Raw genomic sequence first — 26,439 nt, forward strand, 5'->3', positions numbered from 1 at the left:
GGTTCGATTCCCACGGGGGACCAGTATGGAGAAAAAAATGTATGAAATGTATGCATTCACTACTGTAAGTTGCTCTGGATAAGAGCGTCTGCTAAATGACTAAAATGTCATCGTAAACGCCTCTTAAAATAAAAATAAAAAATGACAGCCAAGGAAACACACAACTGAGCTGCCTGATCTGAAATGTGAAGTCCACCTTCTTCACTGTCAGTGTGCCAGGATCCTACTAGCTGAACAGCAGACTGTGGGACATCTACCACCATCCCCTCTACTTACTGCTTCAGGTATTTTCACATCACAGGAGGGGAGAACGGCTCATAATAATGGCTGGAACGGAGCAAATGGAATGGCATCAAACAGCTGGAAACCATGTGTTTGATGCATTTAATACCATTCCACTGATTCCACTCCAGTCATTACCTTGAACCCGTTCTCCCCAATTAAGCTACCACCAACCTCCTGTGTTCCACATAGGAGACCTGCTGGATAGCCCTGATCCCAGCTACTACACCTCCTTCATCGTTACAGGGCACTCCGGGAACTCAGGAACGTGATTCCCATCACAATTACAGCAACATGCTTCATCCGACTCTTCAACTACGACATATTTATTCCTTCGACATACACTTGCCACGTGTCCAAACCTTTTACAATTGTTACACTGCAGCGGCTTCTGTACATATGGTCTCACCTCATATACCCAAGTTTTACATAAGACGGGAGAACCACCTCATCAAACAGTAAAACCGATCGGCTTTGCTCCTTCTTTCCATCCATCATTCAATTCAAGCGACGTGCGTCTACCACTCCTGGAATGATATCCCTAAACCACACAGCCTCTGTGTCCAACGAGACACCAGAGATGACACCTTTAACCACACAGCCTCTGTGTCCAACGAGACACCAGAGATGACACCTTTAACAACACAGCCTCTGTGTCCAACGAGACACCAGAGATGACACCTTTAACCACACAGCCTCTGTGTCCAACGAGACACCAGAGATGACACCTTTAACAACACAGCCTCTGTGTCCAACGAGACACCAGAGATGACACCTTTAACCACACAGCCTCTATGTCCAACGAGACACCAGACATGACACCTTTAACCGGTGCCCTACTCTGAAAATCATAGCTTTCCACATCATACGTCAACATTTTGTAGAGCCACAGAGTTTTCTCCTTTTGCGCTTTTGACACACAATTCGTCCTTCACCATCTTCGAGACCGCAAACGGGTCATCCAAAAAAAAAAATCCTTGCCTATGAATTGAATCGCTCTCCAACCATAAACTGCTGTTCATTTCCAATCTTAGCCCTTCTTTTCTCAATTTTTCTTCACCATCGTCCACTCATTCTCACCAACAGTCCTCACACCGAGAGAATTGCACAATACTTCCAACATTGCTTCCAAGGCTCTTTCGTCTCTGACATGAACTGTCAACTGTGGGACCTTATATACACAGGTGTGTGCCTTTCCAAATCATGTCCAATCAATTGAATTTACCACAGGTGGACCAATCAAATTGTATAAAGCATCTCAAGGATGATCAATGGACACAGGATGTACCTGAGCGCAATTTCGAGTCTCATAGCAACGGGTCTGAATACTTATGTAAATAAGGTATTTCTGTTTTTTTATTTTTAAGAAATTTGCAAAAAATTCTAAAAACCTGTTTTCTCTTTGTCCTTATGGGGCGTTGTGTGTAAATTGATGAGGAAAGTGTTTTATTTAATCCATTTTAGAGTAAGGCAAAATGTGAAAACAGTCAAGGGGTCTGAATACTTTCTCGAATGCACTGTATAAAGTGTCCAGTGTTCAATGACTCTATGTACATAGGGCAGTAGTCTCTAAGGTGCAGGGTAGGGTATTGGGCGGAGGCTGGCTAGTGGGGACTGTCAGTCTAATGGCCTGGATATAGATGCTGTTTCTCAGTCTCTCAGCTTTGATGCATCTGTACTGTCTCCAGCTTCTAGATGGTAGCAGGGTGAACAGCCCGTGGCTCGTGGGGACAAGCCAAATTGCTTCAGCCTCCTGAGGTTGAAGAGGTGCTATTGCGCCTTCTTCACCATGCTGTCTGTGTGAAGGGACCATTGCAGGTTGTCAGTGATGTACTGGTTCAAGGAACTTGACGCTTTTGACCCTCTCCACTGTGGCCTCGTCGATGTCTGCAGGATGTTGGTGAAAGGAAAAAGGTAAAGGGGATACCTAATCAGTTGTACAACTGAATGCATTCAACTGAAAGGTGTCTATGTGTCTTCTGCATTTAACCCAACCCCTCTGAATCAGAGAGGTGCTGGGGGCTGCCTTAATCGACATCCACGTCATCAACGCCAAGGGAACAGTGGCTTAACTGCCTTTCTCAGGGGCAGAACAAAATATGTTTTACCTTGTCAGCTCTGGGATTCAATCCAGCAACCTTTCAGTTACTGTTCCAATGCTCCTACCCTACATGCTACCTGCCACCCCCAAGAGCAACTGCAAAAACTTGCAGTCAACTGCAGTCAAAACTTCATGACCTTTGATCACATGGTTTTTGTAAGTTCATGCAGTCCACATGCAAGTCGGACAATTTTTATCACCATAATGCAACACACTTTGAAAGGCAGTGACCAACGATGGTCATCGACTTGACTAAACTGATCCACACGAACTTTCCATTTACTTAAGGTAGGCGGTTGTTGACGCTTGGTCGATTCCAATAAAGTTTTGTAGAAAAGACCGGAAGTGACATCACCAAACGGAACTTGCTGAATCCAAACAATGGCCGACTGGAGCTAGCTAACGTTACCTTTAAAAAAACACGAACACTAGTTTCAACTGTAGATAAACAGGTATGCATTATTTTTAAGACAATATCAGTGTTATGAGCAAAGGATTTACTAGGTGTACTTTACGAGCAAGAAGCTAGCTGTTTGCGGCCTGCTTTGAGCGTCGCCATGAGTGATGTTGTCGAGAAGACTCTGTCTGCTCTCCCGAGCCTCCTTTCGCTAGACTCGCAGGCAGGAGCTGGGAAACTTTCCCCCTCCTCCAAATTAGGGAATCTGATCAAAGGAATCACTGAACTGACATCCAAACATGTGAGTACCGTAGCCAGCTCTTTGGCCAGTTGCCTTACACATTATGGTCAGCATCGATGCTGACAGGAGTAGTATAGCTAAAATTAGGTGGCTAGCTATCTGTACACTTTCGCTACAATTTGTGGTGTATTAACTAGTGCCCACAGCTACCTGTCTAGCCACAATTAACCACCCTGAAACAAAACTGTAATTATTTACTAGTGTCCACTGATCCCCCAAATTCTCTTCAACGTCAAGTCTATGCCGTATGCTTGAGACTGCGAGCCTAATTGATGTTGATTTATTAGGATCCCCACCAGTGGCGACAGCTAATACTGGGGTCTGACACAACGAAAAAGATATTGCAGACAAAATACTTTACCATTTATATTAAACACATTAGTGGGTGTGTCAGTTACACAAACATGTCTTTGCATCTCTTGACCATATGACTGGACAATAATCAAGATAAGATACAACTAAAGCCTGCAGGACTTGCTTTGTGGAGTGTAGTGTCAAAAAAGCAGAGCATCTCTTTATTACAGACAAACCTCTCCCCATCTTTACAACCATTGAATCTATATGTTTTGACCATGACAGTTTACAATCTTTGGTAACACCAAGTCATTTAGTCTCCTCAACTTGTTCAAAAGCCACACCATACATTACCAGATTCAGCTGAGGTCTAGAATTTAGGATATGATTTGTACCAAATACAATGCTCTTAGTTTTAGAGATGTTCAGGACCAGTTTATTACTGGCCACCCATTCCAAAACAGACTGCAACTCTTTAAGGGCTGCAGTGACTTCACTAGCTGTGGTTGCTGATGCATATATGGTTGAATCATCAGCATACATGGACACACATGCTTTGTTTAATGCCAGCGGCAGGTCATTGGAAAAATAGAACAGAGTAGAGGGCCTAGAGAGCTGCCCTGCGGTACACCACACTTCACATGTTTGACATTAGAGAAGCTTCCATTAAAGAAAACCCTTTGAGTTCTATTAGACAGATGGCTCTGAATTCATGATATGGCAGAGGTTGAAAAGCCATAACGCATACCTTTTCTCAACAACAGGTTATGGTCAATAATATCAAAGGCTGCAATGAAATCGGTACAGCTCCCACAATCTTTTGATCAATTTCTTTCAACCAATCATCAGTCATTTGTGCCAGTGCAGTACATGTTGAGTGCCCTTCTCTGAAAGTCTATTAATTTGTTTACAGAGAATAGCATTGTATTTGGTCAACACACAATTTTTTCCAACAGTTTGCTAAGAGCTGGCAGCAAGCTGATAGGTCTGCTGTTAGAACCAGTAAAGGCTGCTTTACCACTCTTGGGTAAAGAAATGACTTTAAATTCCCTCCAGGCCTGAGGACAAAGACTTTCCTCTAGGCTCAGATTAAAGATATGACTGATAGGAGTGGCTATAGAGTCAGCCACCATCCTCAGTAGCTTTCCATCTAAGTTGTCAAAGTTGTCTAAGTTTGTCATTATTGACCGATAACAATACTTTTTCCATCTCTTTCACACTAACTTTACAAAATTCAAACTTAGAATGCTTTTCTTTCATTATTTTTTTTTATGCTTGAGTACGATCGCTCACTGTTCATTGTTGGCATTTCCTGCCTAAGTTTGCCCACTTTGCCAATGAAGTAATCATTAAAATAATTGTCAACATCAAATGGTTTTGTGATGAATAAGCCATCTGATTCGATGAAAGATGGAGTTGAATTTGTCTTTCTGCCCATAATTTAAAGTACTCAAGTCTTTTTCCATCATTCTTAATATCATTGATCTTGGCTTCTTGGTTTCTTCTTCTTTTTGTTGAGTTTAGTCACATAAATTCTCAATTTGCTGTTAGATGTGCAGCCAGACTTATTAGCCACTCCTTTTGTCCCATCTCTTTCAACCATTCAGTTTTTCAATTCCTCATCAATCCATGGAGCCTTAACACTTCTAACAGTCAGTTTCTTAACAGGTGCATGTTTATCAATAATTGGAAGAAGCAATTTTATAAATTCATCAAGTGCAGCGTCTGGATGCTCCTTATTAATCACATCAGACCAACAGATATTTTAACATCATCCACATAAGAATCACTGCAAAATCTATTGTATGATCTCTTATACACTATTTTAGGCCCAGCTTTTGGAACTTTGGTTTTCCTGGATATAGCCACAATATTGTGATCACTGCATCCAATGGGTACCGATACAGTTTTAGAACAAAGTTCTACAGTATTAGTAAAAATGTGATTGATACATGTAGATGATCTTGTTCCTGTAGTGTTTGTAAACACCCTGGTAGGTTGATTAATAACCTGAACCAGATTACAGGCACTGGTTACAGTGAGAATCTTACTCTCAATATTCAGGTCCCCAAGAAAGTAGACCTCTCTGTTTACATCACATACACTGTCAAGCATCTCACACATTATTTAGATACTGACTGTTAGCACTTGGTGGCCTATAGAAACACCCCAAAAGGAAAGGCTTTAGATATTCCAGGTGAACGTGCAACCACAACATTTCAATGACACTTGGCATAAGATCTTCTCTAAGCATTACAGGGATATGGCTCTGAATACATACATACATACATACATACATACATACATACATACATACATACATACATACATACATACATACATACATACATACAGCAACACCTCCCCCATAAGCCTTCATGTCTCTTCTATAGATGTTATGTCTAATATAAAAATGAAATGGCTAATATATGAATGTTATCTGATATTAGCAAGTTATTGATTTCATGAACCTTATTTCTAAGGCTACATATATTAATATGGGCTATTTTTCAGTCCTTTCCTGGGTAGCTTATCAGAGATAGACATAATACTGAAAAGAGCAAAACAAAGACCAGAGCCTATGCAGGCCCCACTACACCTGGCCCTCACTCTATACAAACATTCCCATTGTCTTTATTTCCAGGAGGAGGAAAAACTTATTAAAAAGGAGCTGGCGTCTATCAAGGAGCAGGTAGCATCTCCCAACACCACCATGGTAAGTCTCACTTCATCTTCCCATCAGAGAGCATTGCAATGTGTCCGTAAAAAAATATCTAATCATTCTGACACTTCGTTTGTCTTTGACGACAAAGACATGAATCTGTCATAACTGAGGCAGATTTATAGATCTGTTTACTTGTATTATTTGTGGAGTGTGTTACTAGTACCGTGGCAACGGCTTTCTTAATAATTGCACCAGAGGGGTACCAAAACACTGTATTTTAACACTGTATTGAATTGAATATTTGGACATTCTTCTCAGTCAAATGGTTGCCACGTGAAGTAATGTTGACGTATAATAATGTAATTTCAGCGTCAGATGAAGGAAATAATGGTGAGAGCCATCTACTGTGAGATGCTGGGTTACCAGGCGTCCTTCAGTTACATTCACGCCATCAAGCTGGCCCAGCAGGGCAGTGTCCTGGAGAAGAGAGTGGGTACGTTCTGTAGACACACACATTCATAGGATGGGTCTGTTCCACACACATTCATAGGATGGGTACGTCCCATACACATTCATAGGATGGGTCTGTTCCACACACATTCATAGGATGGGTCTGTTCCACACACATTCATAGGATGGGTCTGTTCCACACACATTCATAGGATGGGTCTGTTCCACACACATTCATAGGATGGGTCTGTTCCACACACATTCATAGGATGGGTACGTCCCATACACATTCATAGGATGGGTCTGTTCCACACACATTCATAGGATGGGTCTGTTCCACACATATTCATAGGATGGGTCTGTTCCACACACATTCATAGGATGGGTCTGTTCCACACATATTCATAGGATGGGTCTGTTCCACACACATTCATAGGATGGGTACGTCCCATAGACATTCATAGGATGGGTCTGTTCCACACACATTCATAGGATGGGTCTGTTCCACACACATTCATAGGATGGGTCTGTTCCACACACATTCATAGGATGGGTCTGTTCCATACACATTCATAGGATGGGTCTGTTCCATACACATTCATAGGATGGGTACGTCCCATACACATTCATAGGATGGGTCTGTTCCACACACATTCATAGGATGGGTACGTCCCATAGACATTCATAGGATGGGTCTGTTCCATACACATTCATAGGATGGGTCTGTTCCATACACATTCATAGGATGGGTACGTCCCATACACATTCATAGGACATACAGTACCAGTCAAAAGTTTGGACACGCCTACTCATTCAAGGGTTTTTCTTTATTTTTTACTATTTTATACATTGTAGAATAATAGTGAAGACATCAAAACTATGAAATAACACATATGGAATCATGTACTTACCAAAAAAGTGTTACAAATATTTAAGATTATTCAAAGTAGCCACCCTTTGCCTTGATGACAGCTTTGCACACTCTTGGCATTCTCTCAACCATCTTCACCTTGATTGATTTTCCAACCGTCTTGGAGTTCCCACATATACTGAGCACGTGTTGGCTGCTTTTCCTTCTCTCTGCGGTCCAACTCTTCCAAAACCATCTCAATTGTGTTGAGGTTGGGTGATTGTGGCGGCCAGGTCATCTAATGCAGCACTCCATCACTCACCTTCTTGGTCAAATAGCCCTTACACAGCCTGGAGGTGTGTTGGATCATTGACCTGTTGAAAAACAAATGATAGTCCCACTATGCACAAACCAGATGGGATGGCATATCGCTGCAGAATGCTGTGGTAGCCATGCTGGTTAAGTGTGCCTTGAATTCTAAATAAATCACTGACAGTGTCACCAGCAAAGCACCCCCACGCCATCACAACTCCTCCTCCATGCTTCACGATGGGAACCACACATACGGAGATAATTCGTTCACCTTCTCTGCGTCTCACAAAGACATGGAGGTTGGAACCAAAAATCTCCAATTTGGACTCATCAGACCAAAGGACAGATTTCCACCGGTCTAATGTCCATTGCTCGTGGTTCTTGGCCCAAACAAGTTTTTTCTTATTATTGGTGTCCTTTAGTAGTGGTTTCTTTGCAGCAATTTGAACATGAAGGCCTGATTCACGCGGTCTCCTCTGAACATACATGTGTCTGTTACTTGAACTCTCTGAAGCATTTATTTGGGCTCAATTTCTGAGGCTGGTAACTCTAATGAACTTATCCTCTGCAGCAGAGGTAACTCTGGGTCATCCTTTCCTGTGGCAATTCTCATGAGACAGTTTCATCATAGCGCTTGATGGTTTTTGCGGCTGCACTTGAAGAAAGGTTCAAAGTTCTTGAAATGTTCCGTGTTGACTGACCTTCATGTCTTAAAGTAATGATGGACTGTCATTTCTCTTTGCTCATTTGAGCTGTTCTTGCCATAATATGGACTTGGTCGTTTACCAAATAGGGCTGTCTTCTGCATACCACCCTTACCTTGTCACCACACAACTGATTGGCCCAAACACATTAAGAAGGAAAGAAATTCCACAAATTAACTTTGGAAATGGCACACCTGTTAATTGAAATGCATTCCAGGTGATTACCTGATGAAGCTGGTTGAGAGAATGCCAAGAGTGTGCAAATCTGTCATTTAAGGCAAAGGGTGGCTACTTTGAAGAATCTCAAATATAAAATATATTTTGATTTGTTTAACTTTTTTTGGTTACTACATGAGTCCATATGTGTTATTTCATAGTTTTGATGTCTTCACTATTATTCTACAATGTAGAAAATAGTAAAAATAAAGAAAAACCCTTCAATGAGTAGGTGTGTCCAAACTTTTGACTGGTACTGTACATATTCATAGGATGGGTATGTTCCATAGACATACATATTCATAGGATGTTATGTGTTCATATGATATTTATATAAATAATCGGTATGTTATATTCTCCTGGAATTACTTACTATACCATTTTATCATTTTGACTTGGTAACGATTCAGAAAGCCTAGCTTTACTGTAACATATTTTATTAAAATTCAAACTATTAAATATTTTTAACGTGTCCAATAGTTGTGTTGATTTAATCTGTGTCTCCAGGTTACCTTGCTGTATCCTTGTTCCTTAATGAAACTGATGAGTTTCTGCTACTCCTGGTGAACACAGTCTTAAAGGTGCATTTTCAACCCTGATTTGTTGTCCTTGGGTTTCCACATGCAGTAGTTGAATGAATATTGCAAGATGTTGTTGTTGTTTGTTGTTTTATAGACTTGCTGGTGTTGTTGTTTTGACAGGATTTGCAGAGTACCAACCTGATCGAGGTGTGCATGGCTCTAACTGTCGTCAGTCAGATGTTTCCCAAAGATATGATACCTGCCATCCTGCCAGTGGTGGAGGAGAAACTCACACATCCAAAGTAAGGACTTTAATATTACATACGGATTCTTATAATTTGCTCAGTTTCACTTTATGGGCAAAAGTGCAGTGAGTGAGTCATTAGTTTGGTGTGTGTGTGATCTCTGTAGGCATTGAACCCACAACACTGCTGTTGCTTGTGTTATGACAACGCTCCAATTTAGGGCTCTTTACCCATTTTCAGAAACCTTTTTTATTTTATTTTTTAGATTATGACCTTTTAATGTCCTCAGAGAGGCAATACATCTTGCAGCAGTCATAAAACATATCACATCTAAAAATGTAAAATAAATAGCAAAGGATATTTACAATCAAATAGGCGTAGGGTATGTGTTAAGAGCAATTAGTCCAACTTTTATCTGTCCACAGGGAGATCATCCGGAGGAAAGCAGTCCTGGCTCTGTACAAGTTCTACCTGATCGCACCTAACCAGGTGCAACACATCCACAGCAAGTTTAGGAAGGCCCTGTGTGACAAAGACCCTGGAGTCATGACAGCCTCTCTACACATCTACCTACAGCTCATCAAGGTACTTCCTGTCATAATGGTATCATTTCTTCATCCATATCACTGAAAGAAGACTTGGAGTTAACTAGGCTCCCGACTAGCGCAGCGGTCTAAGGCACTGCATCTCAGTGCAAGAGGTCGTCACTACAGTTCCTGGTTCGAATCCAGGCTGTATCACATCTGGCTGTGATTGGGAGTCCCATAGGGCGGCACACAATTGGCCCAGCGGGTTTGGCTGGGTTAGGCTGTCATTGTAAATAAGAATGTGTTCTTAAATGTTCTTAACTGACTTGCCTAGTTAAAAATAAAAACTTGGGTAATCAAATAGTCTAACAGTAGCACCCAGCTACAGTGGAATTGTTCTACCAATTCATTTTCACATTGATTACATAAATCACAAACATATATTGTTTTTAGTTGCGCCACGTAAGTACAGGCTATACTAGCCAATGTGGTGTCCTATAAGACTATAAACAACTTGCTGTTTCCCCAATATCTCCAGGAGAACCCAGAGAGTTACAAGGATTTGACCGGGAGCATGGTAACCATCCTGAGGCAGGTGGTAGGAGGTAAACTCCCCCTGGACTTCAACTACCACAGTGTTCCTGCTCCCTGGCTTCAAATACAGCTGCTCAGAATACTGGCCTACCTGGGGAAGGAAGACCAGGGGTACAGTAGTATATCATATCATTCTACATATGTTTCTGTCCGACCCCCCCCCTCACATTCTGGTGTCACCTGATTGAGTAGAACTCTGGGCCTGTTAACCCTGGATTTAGAAGCACTTTCTATGGAGATTGTCCATGAAGCTTTTTAGTTCAGCTGTTATCTGGGAGACTGGCCCTATAATCGTTGTCTATTTAGGTGAGACTTTGTTGTAGTCTCAGAAGGGCAACTCTGTTTTCTAACTAAGATGTTCCTCTGGGTTTTACAGCACTAGTGAGGTGATGTATGATGTACTGGAGGAGTCGTTAAGAAGAGCAGAGATGAATCACAACATTACTTACGGTATGTCATGCGTGTACCTCACAAGGTGTCCTCTACGAGACTTGTCAGCACACATCTGCCCTTCATGCACAGACATTGTTGCACCAACCCCTCCAATGCTTTTGGTTTAACTTGTTATTTTTCAGCCATTTTATTTGAGTGTGTGAAGACCATCTATACAGTTCATCCAAAGTCACAACTGTTGGAGAAAGCAGCGGAATGCATCGGGAACTTTGTCCTATCGCCTAAGATCAACCTCAAATATCTGGGTAAGATCCCTCCATGTTCAGTGTGGTCAGAAGATGGACCTAATCCTTTTTTACATGATGTTAATAGTGATCATAGGACATCATTAAAACCAGTTTACAAACCACAACTGTTTTGTACTTCAGTTGTATTGACGTAGTTGAAAGAACTTGCCTGCTGGACACTCCTATAGTGAGTAATACGTGTGTGTGTGTGTGTGATCTTAGGTCTGAAGGCTCTGACGTACGTGGTGCAGCAGGATGCTAACCTGGCCCTGCCTCACCAGATGACCATCATAGAGTGTCTGGACCACTCTGATGTCATCATTAAGCGCGAGGTGAGTGAGGCAGGAGATACCATTGTGTGGCAGGGCTTTGGCATTTACTGTACTCATAGGTGGGGTTGCAAAATTCTTAACGTTTTTCCCAAAGTTCCCAGGTTTTCAATAGATCTCAGTTGAAGGATTCCCGGAGTAAGTAGTGAGTGAACTTGGAATCCTCCTACCGGGATTTATGGAGAAAAAAAACTGCGAACTTTGGGAACGTTTCCAGAATTTGACAACCCTTCTTGACGTGTCAATCAATATGCCCCCCCTTCCCCTCCTCTCCCCAACAGACACTGGAGTTACTCTTCCGCATCACCAATGCCCAGAACGTTACAGTGATCGTCGAGAAGATGCTTGAGTTCCTCAGGCTGACCTGTGACGACTACAGCACTATAGATCTCGTTGGGAAAGTAGCAGAACTAGCTGAAAAATATCCTTTCATTATTGAGTCTACAATCAAAGACGTTCATGATATTTCTGTTGATTTCTCTCTGTTGATTGTAGGCCTGGTTTCTCTCTGTTGATTGTAGGCCTGGTTTCTCTCTGTTGATTGTAGGCCTGGTTTCTCTCTGTTGATTGTAGGCCTGGTTTCTCTCTGTTGATTGTAGGCCTGGTTTCTCTCTGTTGATTGTAGGCCTGGTTTCTCTCTGTTGATTGTAGGCCTGGTTTCTCTCTGTTGATTGTAGGCCTGGTTTCTCTCTGTTGATTGTAGGCCTGGTTTCTCTCTGTTGATTGTAGGCCTGGTTTCTCTCTGTTGATTGTAGGCCTGGTTTCTCCCTGTTGATTGTAGGCCTGGTTTCTCCCTGTTGATTGTAGGCCTGGTTTCTCTCTGTTGATTGTAGGCCTGGTTTCTCCCTGTTGATTGCAGGCCTGGTTTCTCCCTGTTGATTGCAGGCCTGGCTAACAAGTGTATCAGTGAGATCTGGAGAAACCCAGAACTGCTGGACCTGAGACTATGATGATAATGGGACAGACAGTTTTGTATCTGTTCTTTTTTTTGTTGTTGTAATTTGACCTCCTTTTTCTCCCCAATTTCATGATATCCAATTACGATCTTGTTTCATCGCTGCAACTCCACAACGGGCACGGGAGAGGCGAAGGTCGAGTTATGTGTCATCCGAAACATAACCCTCAAGCTGCGCTTCTTAACACCCGCTCACTTAACCAGGAAGCCAGCCTCACCAATTTATTAGAGGGATAGCAAAGGATATTTACAATCAAAGGAGTCGCTAGAGCGCAATGAGCCAAGTCACGGCCGGTTGTAGTGACGCCTCAAGCACTGCAAAGCACTGCCTTAGACCGCTGCGCCACTCGGGAGGCCAGTTTGTATCTGTTCTGTTGTTGCTCTTTCATTCATGACACCAATCCCAATGGTCTGTTGTTCCTATAAACACTCTACGTATGCCCCAGACAATGTCTGGTTCATCCAGACTATGAACTCTGTGTTCTCTCTGGGGGGAGACGTGATGCAGCCTGACATCCCTAACAACTTCCTTAGACTACTGGCTGAAGGTAAGTAAACCAATGAACACGCTGAACCTTCCTTAGACTACTGGCTGAAGGTAAGTAAACCAATGAACACGCTGAACCTTCCTTAGACTACTGGCTGAAGGTAAGTAAACCAATGAACACGCTGAACCTTCCTTAGACTACTGGCTGAAGGTAAGTAAACCAATGAACACGCTGAACCTTCCTTAGACTACTGGCTGAAGGTAAGTAAACCAATGAACAGGCTGAACCTTCCTTAGACTACTGGCTGAAGGTAAGTAAACCAATGAACAGGCTGAACTTTCCTTAGACTACTGGCTGAAGGTAAGTAAACCAATGAACAGGCTGAACCTTCCTTAGACTACTGGCTGAAGGTAAGTAAACCAATGAACAGGCTGAACCTTCCTTAGACTACTGGCTGAAGGTAAGTAAACCAATGAACAGGCTGAACTTTCCTTAGACTACTGGCTGAAGGTAAGTAAACCAATGAACAGGCTGAACTTTCCTTAGACTACTGGCTGAAGGTAAGTAAACCAATGAACAGGCTGAACCTTCCTTAGACTACTGGCTGAAGGTAAGTAAACCAATGAACAGGCTGAACTTTCCTTAGACTACTGGCTGAAGGTAAGTAAACCAATGAACAGGCTGAACCTGGTGCGTTGTGTTTTCAGATGATACTAGTGGTTGACATGAATTCCATTTATGTCAGGTTGGGGTCAAGTCCATTTCAATTCAGGAAGTAAACTGACTTTTACATTTTTCACATAAAAACATTTAGGGAAATTAGAATTAAAATGTGAGTTTACATCCCAAATGGACTTAATTGAATGTAATTGACCCCATCCATGGTTTACATGCAGTAATTGATTCCAGGTGTTAATGCCTGCCTCTGCTGCTCCAGGTGTTGATAATGTGGAGGACAGGCAGCTGAGGCTATTTGCTGTGGACTCCTACATGTCCTTACTCCAGGGGGAGACGGCCAAGCTGCCCCAACGCTTCCTACAGGTCATCAGCTGGGTCAGTCCACTGTCCTGGCTACTGCTAAAATGATTTAACTCTGTTTCCAGTTTCAAGGGAAGACATTTAAAGAGCCATTTTATTTAGATTGTTTCTTAAATGAAGCAGGGTTGTGACTTATTCCTGATGAATAATTAATTCCTACTTTCTGATAACATTCAAATAGACTTAGCCCAAACCAAAGAAATCTAACTTCCTGATCACCTCTGTGATTTTCCCCTGGTCCCTTCTTCTTCTCCCTCCTACTGTAGGTGCTGGGTGAGTATTCCTACCTGAGAGAGGAGGACTCAGACCCAGGCAGCGTGATGAGACTGCTGGCCAGACTACTGGACCAGAGACACACCTCCACTGAGACCAGGAGCTGGGTACTGGGGGCCATGACCAAGCTGTGCTCCAGCCCAGTGTCTGTGGCCCTGGCCAGGGATGTGTGTGAGAGGTACTTGTCTTCCCTGTGTCCAAAGTCTGTTTGAGCTAACATTCCACTAGGTGTCACATTTTGAGATTGTAGTCATTTAGCAGACGCTCTTATCCAGAGCGACTTACAGGCGCAATTAGGGTCAAGTGCCTTGCTCAAGGGCACATCAGCATGTTGTTTCTTTTACCTTGTCGGCTCAGGGAATTGAACCAGCGACCTTTCGGTTACTGGCCCAACGCTCTAATTGCTAGGCTACCTGCCCCCCCTATATGACACAGAGTAGGAATGGAATGTTAGCACAAAACCGGGCTGCATTTCAGGCTTATTTCCTACGCTCACACTTCTCACTAGATGGTTTTGCTAGTAGTGGATCTTCTGAAGATGTCAGAAGTGATATGTTGTTTTTTTACCTGCTTTAGATGAATGCGCTAACTAAGTCACTCTGTAATTTGATGTAAATGCAGGTACTCTGGGTCTCTGAATACGGTGCTCCGGCAAAGGGCCCAGGAACTGATGATCCTTAGCCAGGATACAAAGCTCCGAGCCAGGGTACTGCCAGCCGAGGGCAGGCAAGAAAGCCTGGAGGTACACCGCCATCTATTGGCAAAACTTGCACTGCTACCCCACGGAACGTCATCGGCTCTATAAACAAAATGTTTATCTTCTTTATTTAAACTTTATTCAGCCAGGTTGTCTCTCTGGCCAAGAGCAGACATCCCAAAGTATTGATCTACTTAATATTTGCAGTTGATCTAATCATTTCCTGTCTGAGTTGGCTGTGGTGTTGTTTCATTCCTCAGGTAGACTCGTCCCTGTCCTTCCTGGATGGCTATGTGTCTGAGGCGTTGGCTGCTGGGGCAGCTCCTTACAAATCTCCTCATCAGAGGCAGGAGGACCTGGTCCAAGAGAAAGGTAACAAGTTGACGTCCTCCGCTTTGTTGTTTTTACTACAAAAGTATTTCTAATTATTTACATTTTTTATAGTTACTTCCTGTGATCAAATGTTGGTAAAATAACTGACTGGCTGGCTGACTGTGACTGGCTGGCTGACTGTGACTGGCTGGCTGACTGTGACTGGCTGGCTGACTGTGACTGGCTGGCTGACTGTGACTGGCTGGCTGACTGTGGCTGACTGTGGCTGACTGACTGGCTGGCTAAGTCGCTTTGGAAAAAGTGTCTCCTAAATGGAGTGAGTAGGTATGTATGTGTGTATATATCGTTTTTTATATATATATATATATATATATATATATATTAGTTTCATGCTGTTTTGTTTTTTTGACACAAAAGACATTTCACTACCCAGACAGTCAAATCCAGTCCATTTGACCCTCTACATATTCATTGTTATGGTCTGTTGTTTTTAACATGGCTGCTGGTAACATGGCTGCTGGTAACATGGCTGCTGGTAACATGGCTGCTGGTAACATGGCTGCTGTATGACAAATGACTTCTCTTGGGGATAAATAAAGTGTCTTCCCATCTCTTTCTCAGCTCTGAGCCTGGAGCCCTATGGTCTGTCCCTGCCTGTCAGTCTGTCATCCTGCAGCATCACAGACAGACTGACAGAGAGACGGTCTCCTACTCTGCTCTCTATGAGCTCAGGCCTGTCTGGAATTAGCACTGAGCTATCTCACCAAGAAGGGTATGTTCTCATCACTCTCACAGTGTCCACTAATGATGAAATAAGACAACTGAATTTGGCTTCAACTATGCAAAGAAAAGTCTCTGTGGTTGTCAGTGTATAGCTCAGACGGACTAACTCACCACTGGTACTTTGGGGTTTTGGGTTATATTAGTACTGCATGTTATTTCACCCAAGAAGTTTCTTATATACTGAGTCTACAAAATATTAGGAACACTTTTCTAATATTGAGTTGCACCTCCTCCTTTTGCCCTCTGAACAGCCTCAGTTAGTCAGGGCATGGACTCTACAAGGTGCTGGCCCATGTTGACTCCAATGCTTCCCCACAGTTGTCAAGTTGACTGGATGTCCTTTGGTTGGTGAACCATTGATACACACGGGAGACTGTTGAGCATGAAAAACCCTGCAGCGTTGCAGTTCTTGACTATAGAATATTGATGATTTGTTAACTCTTACATCTAGACGTTCCGCTAGCGGAACACCTGCTCCAATATCCAATGATAGGCGTGGCGCGAATTACAAATTCCTTAAAAATCCAAAAACTTCAATTTTTCAAACATATGACTATTTTACACCATTTTAAAGACAAGACTCTCCTTTATCTAACCACACTGTACGATTTCAACAAGGCTTTACAGCGAAAGCAAAACATTAGATTATGTCAGCAGAGTACCCAGCCAGAAATAATCAGACACCCATTTTTCAAGCTAGCATATAATGTCACAAAAAACAAAACCACAGCTAAATGCAGCACTAACCTTTGATCTTCATCAGATGACACTCCTAGGACATTATGTTATACAATACATGCATGTTTTGTTCAATCAAGTTCATATTTATATCAAAAACCAGCTTTTTACATTAGCATGTGACGTTCAGAACTAGCATTCCCACCGAACACTTCCGGTGAATTTACTAAATTACTCACGATAAACGTTCACAAAAAACATAATTATTTTAAGAATTATAGATACAGAACTCCTTTATGCAATCGAGGTGTCCGATTTTAAAATAGCTTTTCGGTGAAAGCACATTTTGTAATATTCTGAGTCGATAGCTCGCCATCACAGGCTAGCTATTTTGACACCCACCAAGTTTGACCCTCACCAAACTCAGATTTACTATAAGAAAAATTGGATTACCTTTCCTGTTCTTCGTCAGAATGCACTCCCAGGACTTCTACTTCAATAACAAATGTTGGTTTGGTTCCAAATAATCCATAGTTATATCCAAATAGCGGTGTTTTGTTCGTGCGTTCAAGACACTATCGAAGGGTGACGAAGGGTTACGCGCCCGACGCGTTTCGTGACAAAAAAATTCTAAGTATTCCATTACCGTACTTCGAAGCATGTCAACCGCTGTTTAAAATCAATTTTTATGCTATTTTTCTCGTAAAAAAGCGATAATATTCAGACCGGGAAACCCTGTTTTAGTTCAAAGACAGAGAAAATAAAAACATGGGGTCGCCTCGTGCACGCGCCTCAGTCTCATTGTACTCTGATCGACCACTTACCAAAGGCGCTAATGTTTTTCAGCCAGGGCCTGCAAAGACATCATTCAGCTTTTTCCCGCCTTCTGAGAGCCTATGGGAGCCGTAGGAAGTGTCACGTTACAGCAGAGATCCCCTGTTTTGGATAGAGATGATCAAGAAGGCCAATAAATGGTCAGACAGGGTACTTCCTGTACAGAATCTTCTCAGATTTTGGCCTGCCAAATGAGTTCTGTTGTACTCACAGACACCATTCAAACAGTTTTAGAAACTTTGGAGTGTTTTCTATCCAAAGCTAATAATGATATGCATATTCTAGTTTCTGGGCAGGAGTAATAATCAGATTAAATCGGGTACGTTTTTTATCCGGCCGTGAAAGTACTGCCCCCTATCCATAACAGGTTAAAGTAGTAAAAAAAAAGAAGATTCCTCTCTGTTCCTAACCTCAGGCTGCACACCCTCTTCTCTCATCAAGTGATCATATTCTCACACATCAAACTATTCTCAATTTAATCTTGTATGTAAAATTAGTTCCGATTTAGAATGGCCCATTTTATCAAATGAACAGGAACAGGGGGAAAAATAAATGTTGTTAGTATGCACTGGAATAGCGAATGGAGGCTGCGCGCTTTCCCGCCGGTCCGTTTTGTTAGGCTACTTTGGTTTTATAGCGGAGCATGTGCTTAATATGAGCAGCTCAGAAATAAATACAATAACCCTTATTTCACTCCACGACCCAACCCCTTTTTGAGGAGGATGCTCTCGCTGGCGCGACATGCTCAACAGTTTTATCTCACTAAACTGTTGACAGCCCGTCTGCGTGCTCTAGAAAGGAATGAATGAATGAATTAATTAATGAATGAGAGAGAGGAGGAGATTGAAACGAATGGTGGTGAGGTATTCTGTAGCTATAGGTAATGTGTCACCCAATTAATTATAAAAACAATTCATTTTACTAGGCTATTCAACATCAAATACAGAAATTCACTTTAATTGTAGGCTAACTCTGTAAGCCGCCCTGCACAATCATAGAACCAACAGCATCGCTTTGGCCTATATGTTCTACAATTTGTTTAATTTTGGAGTATAGGCTAAACCAATTAAGTACCAAAGACATCTTGAGTCAGTTTTGTGTAATATGCGCTAGGCTATTTATTGTATAACGGCACAATCATAATATTTGGGCTCAGGCTCATAAGCCTATGCATCAGCTCTAATATGGTTGAGAGTGTTTTGAATGAATCATCACCTTTAGAAAGCACTGTCCATTTAGTTGTGTTAGGCTTTGAAACAACATCCACAACAATCATGTTTTACACTGTTTCAACCTGCTGTTGAACTTCTTTCTTCAAATTGATCATCACAGTGAGGTGAGTTTTTTTTAAAGTATGATAGGTCTACTGTTTTAATGATAAGTTTTACGTGTGATTTTCGATTGATGTCAGAGTGGTTAGAGGGAAAGTAGAGCCCTGAGTACCAGGCCATTAGGACCTGATGGAGGGACAGTAGAGCCCTGAGTACCAGGCCATTAGGACCTGATGGAGGGACAGTAGAGCCCTGAGTACCAGGACATTAGGACCTAACGGTAGTTAGCAAGTTGGGTATTACCCAAGCATGTCCAGAGTGCATAAGAGGAGATTACAATGACTCGGCGGGTCATGTGTAATTTTACTGCGGTCATGATTCATGACTGCCGGTTTGGTGGTAATAGTCACTGCAACAGCCCTAGACTCAGTGTATAATGAGAACAGTATTGGTCCAAGAACAGAGCCTTGAGGAACATCGACATTTACCGTAGATTGTCAGAGGAATTTAAACCAGACTGATGACATGTTCTTTGATATAATCTTGTAGAAGACCCAGGTTAGTATCCCGATGTTATTTCAGCTCTCCCACTCTGAAGTTGGACGGGGTGAAGAGGGTGTGGGGGAAGGACGGGTACCTGGCCCAGCAGCAGAGTGCAGGAGAGACCCCAACCCCCCTAGTGGAGCTGCCCAGTCCCCTGCTGTCCCCTCAGAGCCCACCCTCCCAGACACAGAAACCCTCCTCTGGACCTGAGCCTGACCAGGAGAAACGGCAGCTGGCCTCGTCGCTCTTTGTTGGCCTGGGGTCCCACAACTCAGTGTGTCTGGTGAGATTACCTTCTACTGTTTGATTGTTCATTAAGCATTGCCAATCAATCAAATGTATTTAAGGCTTTATTTAAACCCTTTTACATCAATAGTTGTCAAAGTGCTTTACAGTAACCCGGCCTAGACTTCTAAGCAGAAACATACAGGTGCTTTAGCTATCAGCTCACGCCTGAGTACTGTTTTATTTATTTTTTAATTTAACCTTTATTTAACTACATTTCACATTGACATTTTAGTCATTTAGCAGACGCTCTTATCCAGAGCGACTTACAGTAGTGAATGCATACATTTCATACATATTTTTTATTTTTTTCCCGTACTGGTCCCCCGTGGGAATCGAACCCACAACCCTGGCGTTGCAAACACCATGCTCTAACAGTTAAGAACAAATTCTTATTTGTTGCCTGAGTGCTGTCGGATATTAGCCGAGTGCTGTCGGATATTAGCCGAGTGCTGTCGGATATTAGCCGAGTGCTGTCGGATATTAGCCGAGTGCGGTCGGATATTAGCCGAGTGCGGTCGGATATTAGCTGAGTGCGGTCGGATATTAGCTCACGGCTGAGTGCTGTTGGATATCAGCTTGTACTGTTAAATATCGGCTGGTACTCTCCCCAACAGATGGGCCAAGCCGAGCCAGTGCCCCGACACTTCAGAAGGAAACCCAGAGGGGAGTCATCATCAGGCGCCAGCGAAGGCTCCTCTGACTCCTCCCACTCGTCTCGCAGCGCTGCCGTTGACAACCTTCTGCTTAGCAACCTACTGGAGTCGACCACTGTGGCCTCAGAGGGGGGTGCTGCTACCACCACCACACCTCAACAGACCTCCCAGAGAACACTGGACCATACCACTAGCAACGGTAGCCCCCATGTAGAGGGGACGGAGCAGAGAGTAGAGGCAGGAGGACCTCTCTCTCTGATCAGGGGAAATGGCATGGTGGCTGTTGTACCGCCCACATACACACAGACAGACCCACAAACACAACAAGATCTACACCAAGCTCCAGCCCTAGAGAGACCCAGGGACCTCCCTCTCACCTCCCACCTGCCAGCAGAGCTCTCTGGGCTGGCCCGCTCTGAGTTCACCCCCCTGTGCTCGGACCAGGACTCCAGCCTGGCTCTGTCAGCCTGTAGAGTGTATAAAGAGGATGCCTTAGTGTTGCTGATTTTCATTTCCAACAACACTGACTCAGCACTCCACCAGATGGCACTGCAGCTCACCTGCAAAGAACTGGAGGTATATTTGTTTGACTGGCCTTAACAAAGTTCCCTTGTTTTTTCAGAAATCCTGGTTGGAAGATCCCGGAATCAAGACAGAAATACCAGGGGATCCTCCAACTGGGATTTAGAAATACCAGGGATCTTTGTGAAAGTTTCAGGAATTTTGCAGCCCGTAATTCATGTCAAACTGATGATTCTATCATGCTGTTTTCCCCCTCAGATCTCCTGTATCTCAGGTAGTCCGTTAAAGGAGGTTAAGGGTCACAGTGTGACGGTTTGTCTGCACACTGTTGTCATGAAGAGAGCCTCAGTCCAGGTGGAGCTGGCTGGGTTACTGTCCTACCAGAGACCCCTGGGCCAGCCCCAGGCAGCACAGTTCTCACTGAGCCTCTCTCTGAAACACTTCCTCAGGTAAAACACTTCCTCAGGTAAAACACTTCCTCAGGTAAAACACTTCCTCAGGTAAAACACTTCCTCAGGTAAAACTACTGCTATCTGTAACTGTCAGTACTGTCTTCCAGGTTACCCTGAATCCTAACCTCTCGTGGACAGACTATGTGAACAGGAATGGTACTGTAGAGCTGTCATAATGCAACGACAAAGTGGGAAAACATTTTTGCACTCAGTCACTGCTCTAAGTCGTTCTGGATAAGAGCGTCTGCTAAATGACTCAAATGTAACGACAGGGATGCGTGAGGACTGGCAGCATTAGTTCCGGTGCTTTGGACAAATCACGATTTCTCAGGTGTTGGCATCTTTTGAATTTCTGAAGCGGAGGAGACAGTTAGGCCCATAGACTTGTCCGTAACTTGTAAAGCGAGAGAGGTCGGAGCACTTTGTTCTGGTTCCGATCGTAGTTCTATCTCTCCTCTTAACACGTATGGACCCAGAACTTAATGGAGCATCTGACCAATGACATATGAGACTTTTTAGTCCTGGGTTAACTGAGATGACCTGAATACAACTCCTATCCCTACTTCACAGGTCAACTCCTATCCCTACTTCACAGGTCAACTCCTATCTCTACTTCACAGGTCAACTCCTATATCTACTTCACAGGTCAACTCCTATCTCTACTTCACAGGTCAACTCCTATATCTACTTCACAGGTCAACTCCTATCTCTACTTCACAGGTCAACTCCTTCCCCTACTTCACAGGTCAACTCCTGCTTCACAGGCCGACTCCTTCCCCTACTTCACAGGCCAACTCCTGCCCCTACTTCACAGGTCAACTCCTATCTCTACTTCACAGGCCAACTCCTTCCCCTACTTCACAGGTCAACTCCTGACCCTACTTCACAGGCCAACTCCTGACCCTACTTCACAGGCCAACTCCTGACCCTACTTCACAGGCCAACTCCTGACCCTACTTCACAGGCCAACTCCTTCCCCTACTTCACAGGCCAACTCCTTCCCCTACTTCACAGGCCAACTCCTTCCCCTACTTCACAGGCCAACTCCTTCCCCTACTTCACAGGCCAACTCCTTCCCCTACTTCACAGGCCAACTCCTTCCCCTACTTCACAGGCCAACTCCTTCCCCTACTTCACAGGCCAACTCCTTCCCCTACTTCACAGGCCAACTCCTTCCCCTGCTTCACAGGCCAACTCCTACTCCTGCTTCACAGGCCAACTCCTACTCCTGCTTCACAGGCCAACTCCTTCCCCTGCTTCACAGGCCAACTCCTTTTTCCCCTGCTTCACAGGCCAACTCCTTCCCCTGCTTCACAGGCCAACTCCTTTTCCCCTGCTTCACAGGCCAACTCCTTTTTCCCCTGCTTCACAGGCCAACTCCTTTTTCCCCTGCTTCACAGGCCAACTCCTTTTTCCCCTGCTTCACAGGCCAACTCCTTTTTCCCCTGCTTCACAGGCCAACTCCTTTTTTCCCTGCTTCACAGGTCAACTGCTACTTCACAGGCCAACTGCTACTTCACAGGCCAACTCCTACTCCACAGGTCAACTCCTGCTTCACAGGTCAACTCCTTCCTCTACTTCACAGGCCAACTCCTACTTCACAGGTCTACTCCTACTTCACAGGTCAACTGCTACTTCACAGGTCAACGCCTACTCCTGCTTCACAGGTCAACTCCTTCCTCTACTTCACAGGCCAACTCCTGACCCTGCTTCACAGGCCAACTCCTGACCCTGCTTCACAGGCCAACTCCTGACCCTGCTTCACAGGCCAACTCCTGACCCTGCTTCACAGGCCAACTCCTGACCCTGCTTCACAGGCCAACTCCTGACCCTGCTTCACAGGCCAACTCCTGACCCTGCTTCACAGTCCAACTCCTGACCCTGCTTCACAGTCCAACTCCTGACCCTGCTTCACAGTCCAACTCCTGTCCCTGCTTCACAGGCCAACTCCCGCCCCTGCTTCACAGGCCAACTCCCGCCCCTGCTTCACAGGCCAACTCCCGCCCCTGCTTCACAGGCCAACTCCCGCCCCTGCTTCACAGGCCAACTCCCGCCCCTGCTTCACAGGCCAACTCCCGCCCCTGCTTCACAGGCCAACTCCCGCCCCTGCTTCACAGGCCAACTCCCGCCCCTGCTTCACAGGCCAACTCCCGCCCCTGCTTCACAGGCACTATGGCAACAATTCCATCTGGCCTATCATAGGGCAAGATGGAGCTACCACCCTATTGCTTACATCCAATTCTCTCAGATCTACACCTAGTGCCTAGGGGGCCTCTGTTAGCCACTACTACTTCCTGTGTGTGCACACTGTTGACATTCTACTTCCTGTTTGTGTTTATGCAGGCCGTTGACTGTGTCCACAGGGGATTATGGGAAAATGTGGTTGTCTTTCTCTCATGACTTGAAGCAGAACCTTCGACTGGTAACAACAGAACACCAAGAACCTCTGACGGCCACACTGGACGCGCTGAAGGGCAAACTACACCTCCACATTGTCGACATCATAGGTCAGCAGGTGGCACGCTCTCATCTTAATGCTTTAACCCAGCCCTGACCACTTAGAAAATCTCATGCCTACCATAATACTGTGATTGTACATCTTACTGTCATACACTGTTGTTAATACCACTTCATCATGAAGTGGGTAATGGAAGTTTATTACTTTTGACCTTTTTATCCTTTTAGGGTCGGAGGGCATCGTGGCGTGCCGGCTGCTCCAGGGTCCAGGTCAGGGTCAGCCATGTCTGCTTCACTGTCGTGTCCACGCTGACTCTCTGGCCGTGTGGCTGCGCTCCCCTGTCCCTGATCTGCCAGACTCCCTCCTCTACCACTGTCAGAAAGCCCTGACGGAGACCTGAGCCGGGCCGTGTCTCATTCCAGGAAGTTGTTCTGCTTCCTTCTGCTTTCGTTCACCTCACTGATCATTTTTTTTAAAGTTATATGGCAGCGACTAAGGATGCGTTTAGACAGGCAGCCCAATTCTGATACATTTTTTTCACTAATTGGTCTAATCCAATCAGCTCTGAAGATCTGATGTGATTGGTCAAAAGACCAATTCGTGGATAGAAAAAAAACAAGAGAATTGGCCTGCCTGTCTATTTGGTTTCCACCTGCCCAGTTGTTTGTCTCATCGGTGAAGGAGAGTCAACAAGGACGAAGGGGAGGAAACCACTTTATGGAATGAAGTGCAGCCCTGCGCTCACAGGCCCCAAGCACCACCACTGAGGGGCCAACTGAAGTACATAGAATCTCCTCATTGAAGCGATCACACAGAGACATAGAGTGGGAAGCAGCTGGCGTTATGTGTCCTTGTCTTTGCAGTTCAGTGTTTGCTATATATTTTTCTCAACAGTGATTTCATGTTTTCTTTTTTTATGCTCATGTATTTATTGCGTTTTTAACGGGAACAACTAATTGTTCTTATCGCTTCACATAGCTGTTGGTGAAAACGTGAGCTGTGAGCCTCAGAAGGAACTAGTGGAAAGCGTGCTCTGTATTAGACACCCTCTGGAAATAAACAAACACTTATTAAATGAGGAGTTCAGTTGTCTCTCAGTTCTACAAGCTTTGACTTGACTTAATAATCCAATCAGCCCAGGAAGTCTAGAAGTCATGGGATTCTTGGCCATGTTTCCCATTTGATCTTTTACCTGATTATTGGTCTTATTGGTCTCCTTGACTGTTTCCCTCTCTCCTCCTCTCTCTTCTTCCTCCTCTCTCCCTCTCTTCCTCCTCTCCCTATTCCTCCTCTCTCCCTCTCTCTTGTAGCTTCCTCCTCTCTCCCTCTCTCTTGTAGCTATCCTCCTCTCTCCCTCTCTCTTGTAGCTGCTGTCGAATGGCTCACAAAAGCTTCAGTAGTTAAGTTAATTACATGATCAATATTCAGAAAGGTATTATCAAGGCAGAAATGTTTCAGTTTAACAGTACATGTTATACTGAACTGTCATTGTCATGCATGTTACGTTCTCCAGACGCTGCATCTAATAATGATCTACTAACAGTATGCATTTGATTGATTTCCAATTCACAGGCAAGAGCTGAAACCCAGGAGTCATTGGTGATTATTTTTTTTATAACAATGCAGCATTTCAAACATATTTATTGGATATTCTTATAGAATATATTTGGTTATCTTGTAAAATACAAGATAAAAGAGCTTTAAGTAAAAAAAATGTTTTGCTTCATGTGTTCCCCTCAGATATCAGTTAGTCTACCATTAATCTATTCCACTACACACGTCCTCCTCATGCTTGCTGTGCGCCATAGCCAGGGGACGAAGTTCATCTGTTACTTTTCAATGATATTCAATGTGTGTTCAGATGCAAATCATTTTTTTGCCTTTTTCGTTTTGTAAAAGCTTGAGTGCTAAAAGTGGATATTTTTTTAATGGAACTGAAGAATTGTATGTAATTTGAACGCTAACACAAAGATAACCAACCAAACACCTTATGCTCTGATGCCAAGGAGACAAGTTCATTTGTGCCTGTAGTACAAAGAGACCAGTGTACTTTAGTGCCTGTCTGCAGTTCTGCTTACTTTAGTTAATAAACCGGACATTTAACCTTTTACTCGTCTGTTTAGGTAATCATTCATTACCTTGAACATGCAACACCAGTAACCATGTGAAAAGAAGTTTAAGATTCAAGACTTGAGGATAACACTTGTATTAAGAATTGTTTGTATCATGTGCATAACTACTGTAAACATTTAATCAATAAAATAAGAATTGTGTATATTTTAAAACACTTTATGACATTGTTTTAAAAACTAGAAATTGTAAATGTACAATAAAATAAGCGTGCATGCTTCAGCTGTGAAAGTATTTTTATTGTAGTGGAAGGACTTCAAAAGTAAACACACAGACTAGTGTTAAAATGTAGTCTAGTGTTGCAGTAATGTATTACAGTTGTGGGATTATAGCCTTTTAAACAGGAGAAGACTTTATCTCTGTCTTACCTGGTTCCATGTTTTTGTTGTTTGTGTAAAATACTACAGGTAGACCTAATTTAATCAACCAACGACCTTGTTAAGAAAGTGAGAAGTGGATCACTTAATTTCACTGTTACTATCATTACAACAGGTTTGTGATTGCTGTCATATGCTAAACAAAACCACACTTCATTATTCCCTCAAATGGCTGGTGAATTGCTTTTAGGAGTTCTA

The 26,439-nt window shown here is 43.6% G+C and overlaps 1 protein-coding gene across 3 annotated transcripts; it reads left to right on the forward strand.

The window, feature by feature from the left end:
* The first annotated feature begins 2,712 nt into the window (after nt 1-2,712).
* Nucleotides 2,713-26,084, forward strand: ap4e1 (adaptor related protein complex 4 subunit epsilon 1). 3 transcript variants are annotated; one of them, XM_014170281.2, is made up of 22 exons: nt 2,713-2,835; nt 6,020-6,091; nt 6,410-6,533; nt 9,080-9,153; nt 9,274-9,395; nt 9,764-9,923; nt 10,404-10,570; nt 10,836-10,909; nt 11,035-11,157; nt 11,362-11,471; nt 11,750-11,889; nt 12,859-12,971; nt 13,849-13,964; nt 14,216-14,400; nt 14,844-14,964; nt 15,180-15,291; nt 15,874-16,024; nt 19,368-19,644; nt 20,264-20,878; nt 21,083-21,273; nt 23,620-23,783; nt 23,962-26,084. In XM_014170281.2, exons 2-22 carry the CDS (start codon nt 6,089-6,091, stop codon nt 24,132-24,134), a joined length of 3,315 nt encoding a protein of 1,104 aa, XP_014025756.1. In that variant the 5' UTR covers nt 2,713-2,835; nt 6,020-6,088; the 3' UTR covers nt 24,135-26,084. The 3 variants fall into 3 exon arrangements, with proteins under 3 accessions (XP_014025756.1, XP_014025754.1, XP_014025755.1); XM_014170279.2 differs by having other exon boundaries at nt 2,731-3,081; XM_014170280.2 differs by having other exon boundaries at nt 2,731-3,081; nt 19,401-19,644.
* Nucleotides 26,085-26,439: the final 355 nt, after the last annotated feature.

This window comes from Salmo salar, chromosome ssa23 (assembly GCF_905237065.1).
Source record: "Salmo salar chromosome ssa23, Ssal_v3.1, whole genome shotgun sequence".
Taxonomy (NCBI): Eukaryota; Metazoa; Chordata; class Actinopteri; order Salmoniformes; family Salmonidae; genus Salmo; species Salmo salar.